Source organism: Crotalus tigris, unplaced genomic scaffold (genome assembly GCF_016545835.1).
Source record: "Crotalus tigris isolate CLP2741 ecotype Arizona unplaced genomic scaffold, ASM1654583v1 scf7180000020588.15403103151:6194809, whole genome shotgun sequence".
Taxonomy (NCBI): domain Eukaryota; kingdom Metazoa; phylum Chordata; class Lepidosauria; order Squamata; family Viperidae; genus Crotalus; species Crotalus tigris.
Genome location: NW_024098092.1, coordinates 280,001 through 296,686, shown reverse-complemented (window position 1 = coordinate 296,686; position 16,686 = coordinate 280,001). Strand labels below are relative to the sequence as shown.

The 16,686-nt window shown below is 53.7% G+C and overlaps 1 protein-coding gene across 14 annotated transcripts in view; it reads right to left on the bottom strand.

Moving 5' to 3' along the window:
* The window catches only part of HSPG2 (heparan sulfate proteoglycan 2), a 110,122-nt gene that overhangs the window by 7,577 nt on the left and 85,859 nt on the right, over positions 1-16,686 (bottom strand). For all 14 annotated transcript variants that reach the window (XM_039367735.1, XM_039367729.1, XM_039367731.1 and 11 more), the window contains 29 exons: positions 16,611-16,686; positions 16,387-16,522; positions 15,240-15,394; positions 14,999-15,125; positions 14,755-14,906; positions 13,440-13,581; positions 11,512-11,666; positions 11,269-11,404; positions 10,988-11,139; positions 9,773-9,902; positions 9,520-9,671; positions 9,213-9,351; positions 8,973-9,106; positions 8,707-8,845; positions 8,479-8,619; positions 8,231-8,365; positions 7,143-7,324; positions 6,382-6,574; positions 6,032-6,211; positions 5,503-5,763; positions 4,614-4,788; positions 4,411-4,508; positions 2,854-3,120; positions 2,641-2,753; positions 2,332-2,479; positions 1,744-1,860; positions 913-997; positions 485-629; positions 40-139 (listed from right to left, as the gene is read on the bottom strand). The exon at positions 16,611-16,686 is cut by the window's right edge and continues 67 nt beyond it. In XM_039367735.1, coding sequence (XP_039223669.1) covers positions 40-139; positions 485-629; positions 913-997; positions 1,744-1,860; positions 2,332-2,479; positions 2,641-2,753; positions 2,854-3,120; positions 4,411-4,508; positions 4,614-4,788; positions 5,503-5,763; positions 6,032-6,211; positions 6,382-6,574; positions 7,143-7,324; positions 8,231-8,365; positions 8,479-8,619; positions 8,707-8,845; positions 8,973-9,106; positions 9,213-9,351; positions 9,520-9,671; positions 9,773-9,902; positions 10,988-11,139; positions 11,269-11,404; positions 11,512-11,666; positions 13,440-13,581; positions 14,755-14,906; positions 14,999-15,125; positions 15,240-15,394; positions 16,387-16,522; positions 16,611-16,686 — 4,265 coding nt within the window. The remainder of the gene's footprint in view (positions 1-39; positions 140-484; positions 630-912; positions 998-1,743; positions 1,861-2,331; positions 2,480-2,640; positions 2,754-2,853; positions 3,121-4,410; positions 4,509-4,613; positions 4,789-5,502; positions 5,764-6,031; positions 6,212-6,381; positions 6,575-7,142; positions 7,325-8,230; positions 8,366-8,478; positions 8,620-8,706; positions 8,846-8,972; positions 9,107-9,212; positions 9,352-9,519; positions 9,672-9,772; positions 9,903-10,987; positions 11,140-11,268; positions 11,405-11,511; positions 11,667-13,439; positions 13,582-14,754; positions 14,907-14,998; positions 15,126-15,239; positions 15,395-16,386; positions 16,523-16,610) is intronic.

Below are 16,686 nucleotides of genomic sequence, written 5' to 3'. Positions count from 1 at the left end.
CCCATCCCTAGACAGACACGGGACCCCCCTGCATCTCACCTACAAATCCACTGCCGAGGCCGGTTTTGGCGATGGCCGCGTAATTGGGGTACCCGCCCAGGTAGAGCTCCTCGTTGAGATCCAGGCCTTGAAACCTGCCCTGGAATGACGCAGGAGAGGCAAGCTTGGTCTGAAAGGGCCGGAAGGCAGGCCCATAGTTGAGGGGGGCTCCCTCCCTCCCCCTGGGGTTTTCTGGGGGCTTCCCCCCACCGGGCCCGGCCAGGTTAGTTGGCGTGAAGGAAGCCAGCTCCTGCCTGCCTCAGTTTCCCAGAGAGGGGGGAGACAAGCGCCTCCTGTTCTTCTGGGGGGAGTGACGCTCCGTAGGGGGGGGCTGCTACAGAGGGTTGCAGCGCAAAGGGGGGTCTTCCTTCGGAGGCCCGGCCCCTCGACTGCCCCGTCTCGGAGAAAGGAAGACCGGGCCCCTCTTCCTTCAGCCGGGGCCCACCTGGGAGCTGCCGTTCACGGGGGGCTGGCCCTCCACCGCCAGGGCGCCCTGCGTCAGGTTGCGATAGAGACGGACGGTGTGGAATTCGCCCAGTTTGAGAAGCGAAGGGTGACGGATGGTGGCCATGCCGGATCCGGCATCGAACCTGGCATTGCAAAAGAGGGGGCCGCTTCAGAGGCCCATCCTGGCTGGCTCTTTCAAAGCACAACCACCCCCCCCAACAAAAAAAAATCATTAACCAGCTCCGCAAATCTTTGGCGAAGGCTGCACAAAGGGAGCTGCAGAAAGGAGGCCACCTGGCGGACTCTTGAGCCGGGGGCACAAGTGTGGCTTGTGGGGCATCTGGCCAGCAGCTGGACCGCCCCTCCCCTGCTCCAAGGCAGCTCTATTTCTCCCCTGCCCCCCCCCCACAGGGACCCCGGCCTGACCTGAGTTCTGGGCGGCCCCCCACCAGCCCAAAGGAGAAGAAGTCGCTGCCCGTGTCCTTCTTCTGACCGTTGTACACCAGCATCCCTGTGGAGAGCAGAGGGGGGAAACTCAGGGGCGATGGGTCCAGAGATACCCCCCCTTGTAGCCCTTTGCAGCATCATGCAGGTTGCTAAGCTCAGATCCGCCATGCTCTGCCTCCTGTCCTTCCCCGGGCCCTGGGAGCCTGAGGGAGGGGGGCAACAGGTGTCTTCGGACCCCCCCTCACAGCCCCACAGGCAGGCAGAGGGGCAGCGTGGGTCAAGAGCGGGATCTGCCTGCGGGCACGCCCTCGCACCCACACACTCGCTTTCCTGGGGAAGCAACGGCTTCTCTCCTGCAGGAGTTAGCAAAGGAAGATTAGGTCCCAAGAGTGCAGCCCAGCTAACGGGAGTAAGGTAGACTGCAGCTGGATGAGGAGGCTCGGGAGCTCCCGGTAAATTAGTCGGCTTGCCAGTAGCTCAGGTGGCACACTCCTTCCCCCCCCTTCCCCCTTGCTCCCCCCCTCCCACATACACACACACACACTCCAGAGGCAGAAAGGGTTAGAAAGGTGCCTGGTGCCGGGCAGGAAGCCCGCAGTGCCCAGTAGGGGCACAACTCACCTGAGTAAAGCATGAGAGCTGGAAGGGCAGAGAGGGGGGAAAAGGGGAGGAGGAGAGGAGGAGGAGGAGGAGGAGGAGACGAGGAAAAGAGAGCTTGAGTGAGAGATGTTCAAAAGAGAGCACTCAGGACTTCCATCCGCAACAAAATGGCCACCCTCGCCCGCCCGCCCACCCTGTACCCTCTCTTACCATCCGGGGTATCGGGGCGGAAGGTGATCTCCAGGGCAAACACCCGGTAGGCGTCCTTCATGGTGGGCAGGACCAGGTAAGACCGAGGATTCTGGGTAAAATAGGGCACCACCCGCTCTGCAAGGGGAGGGCAAAAGGTCTGAGGACGGCTGAGCCCGCCGCCTCTTCTGCAGCTGTGCCAAGACCCAGGCAGGGGCGAGAGCGTCTGGTTTAGGCAAAACTGGCAGAGACTATAGCTGGCACGTGCGGAGTCTCTGCCCGGGCCCTCCTCCCTGGCTCCTCTCATGCCCCACAAGGAAAAGGGGGAGAGGAGAAGGACTGTAGGGGTCTTTGGTGCCCTCTGAGCTTGGCTGTTTTCTTGCAGACGTCTCATTACCCAGCTAGATAACATCACCAGTGTCGAAGGGAGTGAGGTTTGAAGAGAGGAGGACAGTGGGGAAACGTCCAATGTCTATTCCGGAGGACGTTGGCAACATCTTCCCGCCCACAGGGTGTGTGTCAGCCCCCGCCCCTTTGCCCCGTCCTCCGTCTCCTGGGGGCCAGAGTGGGAGAGAGAGAGAGAGAGAAGGAGGCGGGGGCCACGCTGACCTCGCACTTTGAGCATGGAGAAGGCCGTCCCCTTCCCCTGCCGGTTGGACGCCGTGCACACGTAGACGCCTGTGTCCTCCGGGCGAGCCGAGGGGATGGTCAGGCTGTGGCCTTCCAGTTGGGCATGCCGGGGCAGCTCCCCTTCCAGCTGAAAGACAGAGAGCCACAGAAACCCCTAGCAGGCCTGCCCCCCCCCCAACCAGGCCCCTCTGCTCCAGAACCAGAGGGCAGCACCCCCAGCAGCGCCTTCCCCTCCCTGCCCCCTGCCTGGGGAGAGAGGCTGGAGGGTCACTCTCGGCCAAGACCTACCTTGGTCCACTTGATTTCCGGGACGGGGAACCCGGAGGCCGAGCACGGGAAAACCACGGTGGAGCCCGCAGAAACCTCCCTCACTTCCGGCTGGGCGGCCACGTGGGGGGAAGCTGTGGGGAGATAGGGGACCCACTGTGAGCCGTGGAGAGCAAAGCAGGCAGGCCGTTCCCCGTCCCCCCCCCCCGCCGCCTAGGAAAAGGCCGGGCTTACACTGGACGTGCAGGATGACGTGGGACTGGACGGTGCCGACGTTGTTGGTGGCTGTGCAGCGGTACTTTCCCGCGTCGGCCTGCTCCACCCGTTCGATCTTCACCAGGCCTCCGCTGGCCAGCACGCCCGGGCGCAGCTGCCCGCCCACTTTGCTCCAGGTGATGTCCGGCTTGGGGTCCCCGAAGGCCAAGCACTCAAACTCCACGGCACTGCCCACTAGGACGGTCTGCACCGACGTCCGGATGTTGATCATCACTTTGGGGAGGGCTGAGAAGAACAAGAACAAAAGAATAAGAGTAGAGTAGAGTAGAGTAGAGTAGAGTAGAGTAGAGTAGAGTAGAGTAGAGTAGAGTAGAGTAGAGTAAAATAGAATACAGAATAGAATAGAATAGAATAGAGTAGAGTAGAATACAATAGAACAGAACGCAGAATAGAATAGAATAGAAAGAGAATAGAATAGAATGTAGAATAGAATAGAACAGAATATAGAATAGAATATAGAATAGAATGCAGAATAGAATAGAACAGAATGCAGAATAGAATAGAATAGAATAGAATAGAATAGGAATAGAATAGAATGCAGAATAGAATAAATACCGTATATTCCGGCGTATAAGGCGACCCGGTGTATAAGACGACCCCCGTCTTCGGCACAGAGTCGCATGCCTAGAAAGTTGTCTTATATGCCGGAAACTACCGTAATTTCCGGCGTATAAGACTCGGCGTATAAGACGACCCCCGACTTCGGCGCCGATTTTACTGTTTGCGAAAGTCGTCTTATACGCTGGAAAGTACGGTAGAACAGAATAGAAAAGAAAATAAAGAATAGAATAGAATGTAGAATAGAATAGAATATAGAATAGAATACAGAATAGAATGCAGAATAGAATAGAATAGAATAGAAAATAGAGAATAGAATAGAATGTAAAATAGAATAGAATATAGAATAGAATAGAATATAGAATAGAATGCAGAATAGAATAGAATAGAATAGACTAGAATAGAAAATAGAGAATAGAATAGAATGTAGAATAGAATAGAACAGAATATAGAATAGAATGGAATATAGAATAGAATAGAATAGAACAGAACAGAACAGAATGCAGAGTAGAGTGGAGTGGAGTGGAGTGGAATGGAATAGAATAGAATAGAGAATGGATGAGAATAGACTAGAACAGAATACAATAGAATGCAGAATAGAATAGAACAGAATGTATAATAGAATAGAATATATAGAATGCAGAACAGAATGCAGAATAGACTAGAATAGACTAGAATAGACTAGACTAGACTAGACTAGACTAGAAGGAATGAAGAATAGAATAGAATAGACTAGACTAGACTAGAATAGACAGAGTTGGAAGGGATCTGGTAGGTCATCTAGTCCAACACCCCCACCCAAGCAGGAGACCCACCCTTTCCGATAGAGGGCAGACCAGAGAAGCGGGGGGGGGGGCTCCAGAGAGGAAAGAGGAGATCCCAGCTTCCTATCTCCCACAGACAGAGCTTCTCTAGGGCCACCCACCTGGTCCACCAGCTGGCATGGCGCTTACTTACCCTGGACGGTCAGGCTGACCCTCTCCTGGGCCTGGCCGGAGGGACCCCTGACCCGACAGACATACACCCCCTGGCACTCTCGGTCCAGCTTCTCAATCCTGGAAAGAAGCAGCCACTCTGTGAATGCCTAGGAACTCTTTGCCCCAGTCTGCAGATGTCCAGTGCCATCTCCTCCTCCTCCCCACCTCATCTGCCCCACTCACCGCAGCACTCCGTTGTGGATGGTGTGAGTGGGAGGCAGCTCCCCGCCCTCTTTGAACCACTCGATCTGCCTCCTGGCATCCCCGGAAACGGAGCAGACAAACTCTGCTGTGGCACCCACGGCTTTGGTGTCGCTCTGAGGGGTGACCTGAACGGAGAGAGGCCCACCAGCACGGCCTGTATTGGGGACAATGAGAAGAAGAAGAAGAAGAAGAAGAAGAAGAAGAAGAAGAAGAAGAAGAAGAAGAAGAAGAAGAAGAAGAAGGAGAAGGAGAAGACGACACAGGTCAACGCAAATGCAACAGAGTTTACTTTATTATTTATTATTAAATTTATCTGCAGATCTGGACACGCAATAATACGGTTCTCAACCTGTGGGTCAGGACCCCATTTGGGGTCGAACAACCATTTCACGGGGGTCGCCAAACAATGCACTTTTCCCCCCCTTTTCCTTAGCTGTGCTACTCCCTTTTATTCTCTTGGCTTTTGAAAGCCAATAGAATAGACTCTCTTGAATAGAGTCTAATTCTATTGGCTTTCAAAAGCCAATCGGAATTGTCCAGGCTGTCTCTGCCCTGCTGAGCCCGCCAAAAGCCCCAGTCTGCAAACGGTGCTGCACCACTTGAGTAGTCCTCGACTTACGACTGGTTGGGTAGTCCTCGACTTATGACCGGTTGGGGGACGCGGCATTAAAAAGGTTGAGAACCACTGACCTAGATGCATCGGGCCCAAAGGCAGCTTTGCAGAGTCTTTGTAATCCTAAGATTGACCCACACAACCCTTGGGGTTTCTTTCACCAGCAGCCTACTTTTTAATCTCCCAATTCGACAGAGTTCGAGGCTAGGATTGGGCCCTTGGCAGAAACCCCCCCCCCACCGGATGCCCACTCACCTTGCACATAGACCTGGGCCAAAGCCTCAGCGGAGCCCACCCGGTTGCTGACGTGGCAGCGGTAGGTGCCTGAATCCCGGTGTCCGGCCTGGCTGAAGTGCAGGACCCCTTCTCGTACCGTAGCCCCTCCAGGGAGGCTGCCGTTCACCTTGGTCCACTGGTAGCGCAGGGGGGGCGTGCCGTGGGCCAGGCACTGCAGCTGCACCGCCTCGCCCTCCTGCACCACTGCCCGGTTGGGAAGACTGGTGGCGTAGGGTGGTACTGGGCAGAGAGAGAGGGGGTGGAGAAAGAGCTTGGAAGCCTGGACCCCAAAGCCCCCCCCCCCAAGGAAGGCACTTGGATATTATTGCTTTGACAGCACTGAGCTCTGCTCCATGGGGTTGGCCAGTCCTGGGTGCAAGGGGTCTATGTGGGGTGCCTGGCATTCTTTCTGCTTTTGCTTCCTTCCTCTCAGCCTAAGGCCGTCCAGCGAGCAGCACACTCCTCTGCCTGAGCCCCTTCCCCCCCCTCCTCCTGCTGGCACACTCACTCTCCACGTCCAGCACCACAAAGGCTTCGGTGAACCCCGCAGAGTTGCTGGCGTTGCAGATGTACTGGCCCGAGTCCTGCTGGGCCACCCGGGGGATGATGAGGGTGTCGTTCACCACTTGATGCTGCCAGGGCAACGGAGCCCGCAGCTTGGACCACTGGATGGTGGGTGTCGGGTCACCTGCCAATCCCAGCAAAGGAAGCAGCGGTCAGCCTGGGCCAGCCAGCAACCCAGATTGGCTTGGCCCGGGGTCCCGTTCCCCCCCCCCGAGAGGCTTGTCATCTTGAGGGACCAGTAAGGACCAAATACCCCTCGCGCACACACACATACACACACATCCTCGCACGCACCTGTGGCAGAGCAATGGAGCCGAGCCGTCTGTCCGGCCTGCACTGTCTGGGTCGGAGTCACGTGGATTTCGGGGACTCCTCTCCTGCCGTGCACTGCCTCCACGCTCACGTCCACCTGGGCCTCCGTGGTGCCCACGGCGTTCTGGGCCACGCACACGTAGGTGCCGGCATCCCCCAGCTTTGCGGAGGAGATCTGTGGAGGGAGAGGAGCCCACACAGTAACCTCAGCCTGATTCCCATTCAGACTGAGGAATTAAGACAACTTTGGGATGTCCATCAGCTGCCGTTTTCTCTTGAGCGTGGAATAAGGACTGGCAGTGGGGGCTCCCTACAGCAGGGGGGTCCGTGGACCGATACGGCCGTGGCATGCCAGCAACCGGTCCGCAGAAACGAGCAAAGCCCCATCCGTGGGATGCAGGCAGCACGCAAAACCACGCACTCTCCGGTCCGTGGAAAAACCTCTCTCACGGCACCGGTCCCTGGTGCCCCAAAGGTTGGGGGCCTCTGCCCTAGAGGATTGGGGTCTAAAAGTGAGAGGTAGGTAATTTAACTGCGGCCACACCAGCTCTCAATTCCTTCCGTTCCCTTCCCAGCAACTGTTACTCTAGGATACCATGCTCCTGCTGCTGGAGGCTTTATATACCCACCAGGCAGCCAGACATTATGGCTAGGTCTGGCGCCCAGGGCAACTCCCACAGACTTCCACCAGCCCCAGCCAGCGAGGGAAGGTATGGCTGCCCTTAGACTCCTCCCTCACCCACCTGCAGCACGGCTCGGCTCTCCAACGGTCGCAGCCTCTGGTTCTCCAGCTTCCTCCAGGCTCCCAGCTTGGTCCAGCGCACTACAGCCCGGGGCTCCCCGGTCGCCAGGCAATCCACGCTGATGGACTTTCCCACCTTGAGCTGCAGGGGGCCCTTCGGCACCACTGAGATGGTAGGCAGCCCTAGGAGGAGAGCGAGAGAGCAACGCCCAGGTTCACCCGGGGCCTTCGGCAGACCCTCCGCCCTGGCGTTCCGTCAGAGTCCGACTTTAGCATCGGTTGGGAGAGAACAGAAAGAGTCCTGGCCCTCGTTGTCCTAGAGCAGACATGTCAAACACAAGGCCCGGGGGCTGGATGCCGCCCACAAAATGGTTTCATGTGGCCTGCGAAGCCGTCTTGGAAACAGTGAGGGAACGGCCCCCTCCGCTTTGGCCCTGGCCCAGGCCGGCCGGGAGCCAATGTACAATTTTGTGGCCGTTTATGCCGAAAGGCATTCAGCTCCATAAGCCCCCTCCCCCTGCATGGCCTGAGAGGAACAGTGAGGCTCCTCCAGTGGACCATGCCTTGGCACTTGCCCTGGTCCCACCCCCTTCTGCCAGAGACCCTCAGATCTGTCCCACTCCTGCCCAGGCCCCCCCAGGCCCCCTTGACGCAAACGATGTAGAGCTGGCCATGCCCACCCAGTAGGCCGCACCCACTCCATCCACGCACCCAGTAGGCCACCCCCACTCCATCCACGCCTACCCAGTAGGCCACACCCACTTCATCTACGCCCACCCAGTAGGCCGCACCCACTCCATCCACGCCCACCCAGTAGGCTGCACCCACTCCATCCACGCCCACCCAGTAGGCAGCACCCACTCCATCCACACCCACCCAGTAGGCCACACCTAGTCCATCCACGCCCACCCAGTAGGCTGCACCCACACCATCCACGCCCACCCAGTAGGCCACACCCACTCCATCCATACCCACCCAGTAGGCCGTACCCACCCGGCCTGCTGAGGGCAACCGCAATGCTGACGCGGCCCTCCATGAAAATGAGCTTGACACCCCTGTCCTAGAGAGACCCTCGGCATTGTCCCTTACCTTGGACCATGACGTTGACCAGGCTGTTGGCAATCCCAAACCGGTTGGAGACCACGCAGCGGTAGGCCCCGTGGTTTTCCGGACGGGCGTTGGAGATGGTGACGGCAGAGCCGTTAGGGCTGATCCTCACGTTATCTGCGGAGGAGACCGAAGGAATTACCGGGGGGGGCAGGGCGCTCCCCAGAACCAGCACCCCCAAACTACCTGACCCATCTGCTCATCCGGCAGGGCCCCCCCCCCAAACTCACCTAGCAGCTGGTCGTTGGGCAGCTTCCAGGTGATCTCAAGGGGCGGGGTGCCTTTGTGGATGCGGCAGCTGAAGGTGACTTCTTCCCCTCCGCGCACCAGCACGCTGTGAGGCTCGATGGAGATGATGGGGCTGTGAAGACCTGCCGGGAGGGAGTGACGGTGAGCCCCGGAGTCCGGCACACCCTCCCCCCCGCCCACTTGGACCCCTGCCGGAATGCCAGACGTACGGGACGTAGGACTGGTGTTCGCCATGACAGAGACCGCGAAAGAGGCTTCCTGCGTGACGCCGCCTGCACTCACACGGCAGACGTATTCGCCGGAGTCGGCGGGGGTGAGTTGGACCAGCCGCAAGTGGGCGTTGGAGACCTGTGGGAGGAGGAAAGCGCTGCAGAACTGGGATTCCCTGATTTCGGCGTTCCCCACCTGCCCGAGCCCCCTCCTCTGTCAACGGGACCGCCTTCTTCCCCCCCATGGGGGACAGAGCCACCCTCACCTGGTGGCCCGCGGGCAACTGGCCCTCTCGCCGATACCAGGTGAACGTGGCCTGGGGCTGGCTTGGAGCAACGCATGACAGGTCCAGGGTCCCGCCTTCCACGGCGGAGGGGGAGGACGCCTCAATCCTTAGAGCTGTTGCAGGAAGGGAGGAGAGAAGGCCTACGATGAGCTAGGCCTGTCCTGCAGCAGGTCTGGGTGGCCAAAGCGGGGTGGAGAGAGGGGAGCAGAGTAGACTTACGGGGGGAGGGGGCCTCGCTATCCTGGATGGTGACCAACAACACCGCCTCCTGGACGGCGGTGGGGCTGCTGACGCGGCAGACGTACTCGCCCGAGTGGGCAGAGGAGACCTGCGGGATGCGGAGGCGAGTGCCCGAGACCTGCCCAGGAGAGGTAAGTTAGCCATCCACCCCAGTGGTGCCCCTTCCTTAGCCCTTGGCTCTCCTGCTGGCCCTCCATCCCCAGAGAGGAACTGGGCAGGCTGAAGGTCGAGGATCGCCACCCTCGCCCGAGTGAAGCAGCAAAATAGGAGCGCCTTTCTCCTCTACCTGGTGGTTGGGGGGGAGGGGTCCCCCTCTCTTGAACCAGGTGATTTTGGGATGTGTCTGGCCAGTCACGACGCAGTTCAGCTCCAAGGTCTGCCCCTCGGCGAGGGAGGAAGAGGAGGATTCGATCCGCACCGGCGGAATCACTACGGAAGCTGCAGAGGAAGAGGAAGGGGAAGGTGGTACCCCGTTGCCGGGCTCCCCAATTTCCTCTCTGGCCAGGAAGAGGCCTGCCACAAACTTCCCGGGCACCTACTGTGTGAGCTGCTGGGAATGGACACGATGATGGACGTCTCCAGTCGGCTGGTGCCGTCGTTCACGTAGCAGACGTATTCGCCCGAATCGGCCGCCGAAACCTGTGAGATCCGGAGGCGGGTTCCGAAAATCTGTTTGCCAGGGGAAAAAAAAGAGGAGACAACCAAGCGCTGATTTTTTTTAATTTTTTTTGTAACCAACTGGAGCCATTTCCCCACCACCATCACCATCCTTGGATTTCTCAAAGCCTCGGCTTCCATTTCTTAAGGCCCCAAAGGTTACGCCAAGGCATCCCAGGGGAGCCTTCATCACAATTAAGACCAAAAATGCATAACACGCGTCCTAGAAAATAATCTCCAGTTAATCTTCTAGAAAGAGCGCAGAGAAGAGGGACAAAGACAATCAGGGGACTGGAGGCTAAAACATATAAGGAACAGTTGCTGGAATTGGGTAGGTCTAGTTTAATGAAGAGAAGGACTAGGGTGACATGATAGCCGTCTTCCAGTATTGCAGGGCTGCCCCAAAGAAGAGGGAGTCAAGCTATTCTCCAAAGCACCTGAAGGCAGGACAAGAAGCAATGGATGGAAACTAATCCAGGAGAGAAGCAACCTGGAACTAAGGAGAAACTTCCTGACATTTAGAACAATTAACCAGTGGAACAACCTGCCTCCAGAAGCGGTTAATGCTCCAACACTGGAGGTTTTTAAGAAGAGACTGGACAACCACTTGTCTGAAATGGTGTAGGGTTTCCTGCCTGAGCAGGAGGTTGGACTAGATGACCCTCCAAGGTCCCTTCCAACTCTGTTATTCTATTCTATTCTATTCTATTCTATTCTATTCTATTCTATTCCTACTATTCTATTCTTTCCATATTCTATTCTATTCTATACTATTCTATTATATTCTATTCTACATTTTCTAATTCTATTCTATTCTATTCTCTATTCTATTCTGTTCTGTTCTATTCTATTCTCTATTATATTCTTCATTCCCCTATTCTATTCTATTCTATTCTATTCTATTCTATTCTATTCTATTCTATTCTATTCTATTCTATTCTATTCTATTCTATTCTATTCTATTCTTATTCTTATTCTTATTCTTATTCTATTCTGCATTCTACTCTACTTACTTACTTACTACTTACTTACTATTCCCGTTTGCCCACAATCACAATCCCCACTTCCTTTCTATCTGGATCTCCAAAAGCCCTTACCTGACTGTGGACGGGCAGAGCGCCCTCGCGCTTGTACCACATGACCCTGGCTTGGGACTGGCCGGCCACCAGGCAGTTCAGGTCCAAGGTCTGCCCCTCCGAGATGGCCGTGGAGGAGGTCTCAATCCTGATCGGAGGAGTGACGCCCACAACTGGAAGAACCAGGGGCAAGGAGAAAAGAGGGATCCATTTCAATGGGAGGAGACACCCTCCCACCCCATGGAAAAGGCAATCACACCCTCCAGCCCAGCGCCCGCGGGACGGGGAGGGGGGGAACTTACAGTAGGAGCCCGTTTCGCCCTTGATGGTCACCAGCAGCGAGGCCTCGTGAACGGCCGAGCCGTGGCTGACGCGGCAGACGTACTCCCCAGAGTCAGCTGGTGAAGCCTGGGGGATGCGCAGGACGAAGCCGGAGACCTGGGGAGAGGGCAGCCGAGGGTGAGCGGAGATGGGAAGCGGCTTCCGGGCCACCGGCCTCCTTCTTGTAGCCCCTCCTGGCGAGCCCCCCGTGAGCAGGGCCATACCTGGTGGCCGACAGGAAGAGCTGCCCCTCGCTTATACCAGGTGACTTTCGCCTGCGGCACGGAGGCGGCCACGATGCATTTGAGGTCCAAGATGTGGCCCTCGGAGGGCGAGGTGAAGGAGGACTCGATCCGGACGGGGGGGATCACCCCGGAGGCTGCATCGGTCACAAGGAGAATAAAGGTCACCAAATGCCCCCTCCCCAGCCAGCCAGCCAGCCAGGGAGAAGCCAAGCCTTGCAGAAGCCCCCCACCGTTCCAGCCTGCTCTCCTCTCCCGAGCTGAACCAGGTGAGGCAGATCCTTTAAAGCAGGCCCTTGGAGGGCTTGTGGACTTCAATTCCCAGAATTCCTCAAATGGTCCTAAGCCACTTTTTTTCAGGGCTGTTGTAACTTTGAACGGTCACTAAATGAACTGTTGTATAAGTTGAGGACCACTGGTATTTCCTCCGTTCACTTTTTCACGCTGCCAATCTTTGCAGCAGCCATCCTGGTTCAACCATGTACAGGTGTACATCCAAAGCTATTTCTCTGTGTCATAGAATATATGTGGGTATGTGGGTGTACGGGTTTTTTTTGTTATATTTATGTAATGTATATTGGAGGTAGTGCCCCTTTGAGAGCTGTATGCAATGAATTTTCATTTTGATGTATGCTGATTGGTGTACATTTAAAGGGACAATAAAGTTATTTCTATTCTATTCCTATTTCTATTTATTTCTATTCTATTCATTCCATTCCATCTTTATTCTATTCTATTCATTCCATCTTTATTCTATTCTATTCTATTCTATTCTATTCTATTCTACTCTATTCTGTTCTATTCTACTCTATTCTATTTCTATTCTATTCCACTCCATTCCATTCCATTCTCTATTCTATTCATTCCATTCCATTCCATTCCATCTCTATTCTATTCTATTCTATTCTATTCTATTCTATTCTATTCTATTCTATTCTACTCTGTTCTATTCTATTCTATTCTATTTCTATTCTATTCCATTCCATTCCATTCTCTATTCTATTCATTCCATTCCATTTCTTTTCTATTCTATTCTATTCTATTTCTATTCTATTCTTTCTATTCATTCCATCTTTATTCTATTTATTTCTATTTCTATTCTATTCATTCCATTCCATCTCTATTCTATTCTATTCTATTCTATTCTGTTCTGTTCTGTTCTACTCTGTTCTGTTCTATTCTTTCATTCCTTCTATATTCTACTCTACTCTACTCCACCCCACCCCATTCCATTCCACTCCATTTATTCTATGCTATGCTATGCTATGCTATGCTATGCTATTGTCAGAATCCAATTATATTTCATCTTTAAATTATCAAATATAGAAACTCCCAATTCTGCCTTCTCTGGATTCTGCCATAAGAGGGAGAGAAGGGGGAGAACAAAGGGGCTTTATGGCCCTCACTTCCTTCTTTACACTTCAAAGAGCTAAATGCTGAATGTGTGTTTATTGTAACCTCGAAGTGTTAGCATACCAAAGGAGAGTAATTGCCTTTCATGTAGTTATCTGAAGTCTCCATCCAGACGGAAGAAAGAAGAAAGGGAGTGGAATTGTGATACTTGAAACTATCACTGGAAGGGGGGTTGATTGGGTGGGACTACTGGGGAACCCCTTAAAACCTTGAATGGGAGAGCTTGGACCCCAAGTCCTGTCTAGCATGCCTGCAACCATTTTCTCTTAATAAAGGATTCCTGTTGGAAGAATTATTCCAAGAGTTCTGTCTTCTTAAGATGCAAAGTGGGGTGGGTCCTTACAGCTATGCTATGCTATGCTATGCTATCCTATTCCATTCTACTCTACTCTAGCCTACATTCTCTTCCATCCCATCCCATCCCATCCAATTCTAATTCTAATTCCCTGACTCCTTCCCTCCCCGTATGAGCAGCTTCAAGAGAAGGAAGTTCTTACGGAAAGTGGGGCTGCCCTCCTGCTGCTGGACAGTGACCAAGACGGAGACTTCATGGCTGGCAGCATCGGAGCTGACCCGGCAAACATACTCTCCGGAGTCGGCGGGAGAGACCTTGATCAGCCGCAGGCGAGTTCCCAAGGCCTAAAAGAGGGTGGCATCCTTGTCAGCATCCCTTTAAACCATCCTAGCTCTGCTGGCTATGAACTTCATCCCGTATGGATTTATAGATTTTACACGGAGGAGGGAAAAAAACAACGATTCTAAATAAAATAAATAAAATAATGAAAACAAGGGCCTTCTTTTGTATTGGGAGCGAGGTTTCCAAATCCTTTGTTGGGGAAAAAAAAAACCATTATTATTTAAACAGCAACCTTCCCAACTCCACTTTGCAGAATTGCCCACCGTTAGAATAGAATAACAGAGTTGGAGGGGACCTTGGAGGTCATCTAGTCCAACCCCCTGCTCAGGCAGGAAACCCTACACTATTCCAGACAAATGGCTGTCCAGTCTCTTCTTAAAAACTTCCAGTGTTGGAGCATTCACAACTTCTGGTGGCAAGCTGTTCCACTACTTAATTGTTCTAACTGTCAGGAAGTTTCTCAATAATAATAATAATAATAATAATAATAATAATAATAATAATAATAGTAATAATAATAAAGTTGGAAGGGACCTTGGAGGTCATCTAGTCCAACCCCCTGCTCAGGCAGGAAACCCTACACCAGTGCAGACAAATGGCAGTCCAATCTCTTCTTAAAAACTTCCAGTGTTGGAGCAGTCACAATTTCTGGAGGCAGGTAGTTCCATTGGTTAATTGTTGTAACTGTCAGGAAGTTTCTCCTTAGTTCTAGGTTGCTTCTCTCCTTGAGGAGTTTCCATCTGTTGCTTCTTGTCCTGTCTTCAGGCGCTTTGGAGAATCGCTTGACTCCCTCTTCTTTGGGGCAGCCCCTGAGATACCGGAAGACTGCCATCCTGTCCCCCCTCGTCCTTCTCTTCATTAGACTTTAGAGCCATATCCTCCCTGCTTCTCCAGCTCCTATCTCGGAGGCAGACACAGCTCAGTTGATCCACAGTCTGAGGCCAGGCCTAGTGAGTCAGACTTTGGAGCCACTGATTCCATTTCCCTAGCGGCAGCTCTGGGCTTCAAAGTCCAAAGAGCGTTTTCCCAGCTAGGCTAAAGTGCTTTGAAACTGGAATTGTGCCCGAGAGCCAATTTGGGGCGCTCTGCGGGCAAGGGGGTGCCTCCGAGACTGTGGCCCTAGTGGCCCCAAAGTTGTTATCCAGTTGCACTCCTTAGGGCCGTCATGCCTGTACCTGGTGATGGGCTGGCAGGGCTTCACCCCGCCTGTACCAGGTAACCATGGCTTGCTCCGGGCGGGAAACCACGCAGTCCAGCTCCAGCGTTTGTCCTTCAGCGATGACGGCCGATGAGGCCTCGATCCTCACGGGGGGAGCCACGCCAAAGGCTGGGGAGAGCAGAAGGGTGGTGAGGATCCCGCCAGCCCCCAGAGAACCCTGTTCCCCCCCCCGGACTTCCTGCGAGGATCCCCACACCTACTGGAGGAGCGGGTGCGGGAGACGAGGACGGAAGCTTCTCGGGTGAGGGAACCCACTCTGACGCGGCAGACGTATTCCCCAAGGTCGGCCGGGGAGAGCCGCGCGATGCGCAGGTGGGAACCGGAGACCTGCGCGTTGAGGGAGCAGAAAGAGGCAGTCAGCGCACAGGTGAAAGGAATGTCGTAAACCCCCTCCCAGGGTCTCTGGACCAAGCTGCCCCCGGCCCCGAGGGGCAATCATACCTGGTGGCCGGCTGGCAAGGATCCACCTCGTTTGTACCAGGTAATGGTGGCGCTGGTTTGGCTGGCCACAATGCAGTTCAAGTCCAAAGCTTCTCCTTGGATAATGGAGGGTGATGAAGGCTCAATCCATAGCGGGGGCCCGACTCCTCCCGAGGCTAAAAGGATAGGAGGAAGGGGTTGCCCATCAGCTGGCAGACATCTCCCCTCCTGCCAGCCCTCCCATGCCATAACGAAAGCGTGCCAACCAAGTTGTAAACCATGTCCCTCCAAATGTAACAGTCTTTTGTTTCTAAGAGTTATCCATTCTTTGACCCATCTTAGTACAGATGCTTGATGGTATAAAACCCCCTCTGGCAAGCCCAAACCTCCATTTTCCTTGGCTTCTGGTAGCATTTTTCAATTTAATTCTAGCTTTCTTTCCTTGCCAAACAAATTTCAAAATTGGTGAATTTAAATCTTCAACAAAAATTTTCTCTAGTTTTATAGGTATCATTTGAAATAGAAACGGTATTTTTGGTAGTATGTTAATTTTCATCCTGGCAATTCTTCCCAACATCGAAAAATTGCAAGTTTTCCCATTTTTCCAGGTCCAGTCTTATTTGGTTCGATAATTTTATATAGTTATCTTCTTTTATCGTTGAACATCTTGCTGTTAAATACATTCCCATGTATTTAACTATTTGTAGTTCCATTTTTTTCTGACCTTTTTTTTTTTGCTCATCTGTGAGATTTTAAACTGTCACTTTAGCTTTTTTCTCTGTTTATCTTCAGACCTGCTACCTCTCCATAGTGTTCTATCTTTTCCAACAATTTAGGAATCCTCTCTAAACTTTCTTCCAAAATAAATGCCAAGTCACCTGCAAGGGCTTGCAATTTGTTTCACCTGCTATTTCTAGCCCTTTGATTTCTGTATCTTGTCCAATGTTTCTGTTTAAAACTTCCAACGTCAAGATAAATAAATAAATAACAAGGGAGACAGTGGACATCCTTGTCTTGTCCCCTTGTCCATGAAACCTGGCTCAAAGGGGAGAGCTGGAAATGCCCCCTTGGGTTCCCCTTGGCCTTGGCCTGCCTCCTTTGGCCCTTCCCATCCAATGAAACGTGCAGGTTCCGGATCCTAAGCTGGGATCTGAGCCTCTCAACTCACTTTGGGAGCTGCTGTGCACAGTGATCACTTTGGAGGCCTCTTGAACCACGCCGCTGTCACCGTCCGTCACCCGACACACGTATTCGCCCGAGTCTGCTGCCGTGGCCTTCAGAATCCTCAAATGGAGCCCAGAAATCTGAAGGGAAAAAGGGGGGGTCCAGAGATGGGGTGAGGACCCGGCCCGCAAAGAGAGGAAGAGGGGTACGCTCTAGTCATTCCCGTACCTTGCGATTAGCCGGGAGGGCTCCTTCCCGCTTGTACCAAGTGACCCTGGGCTGCGAGAGGCCGGTGACCTGGCAG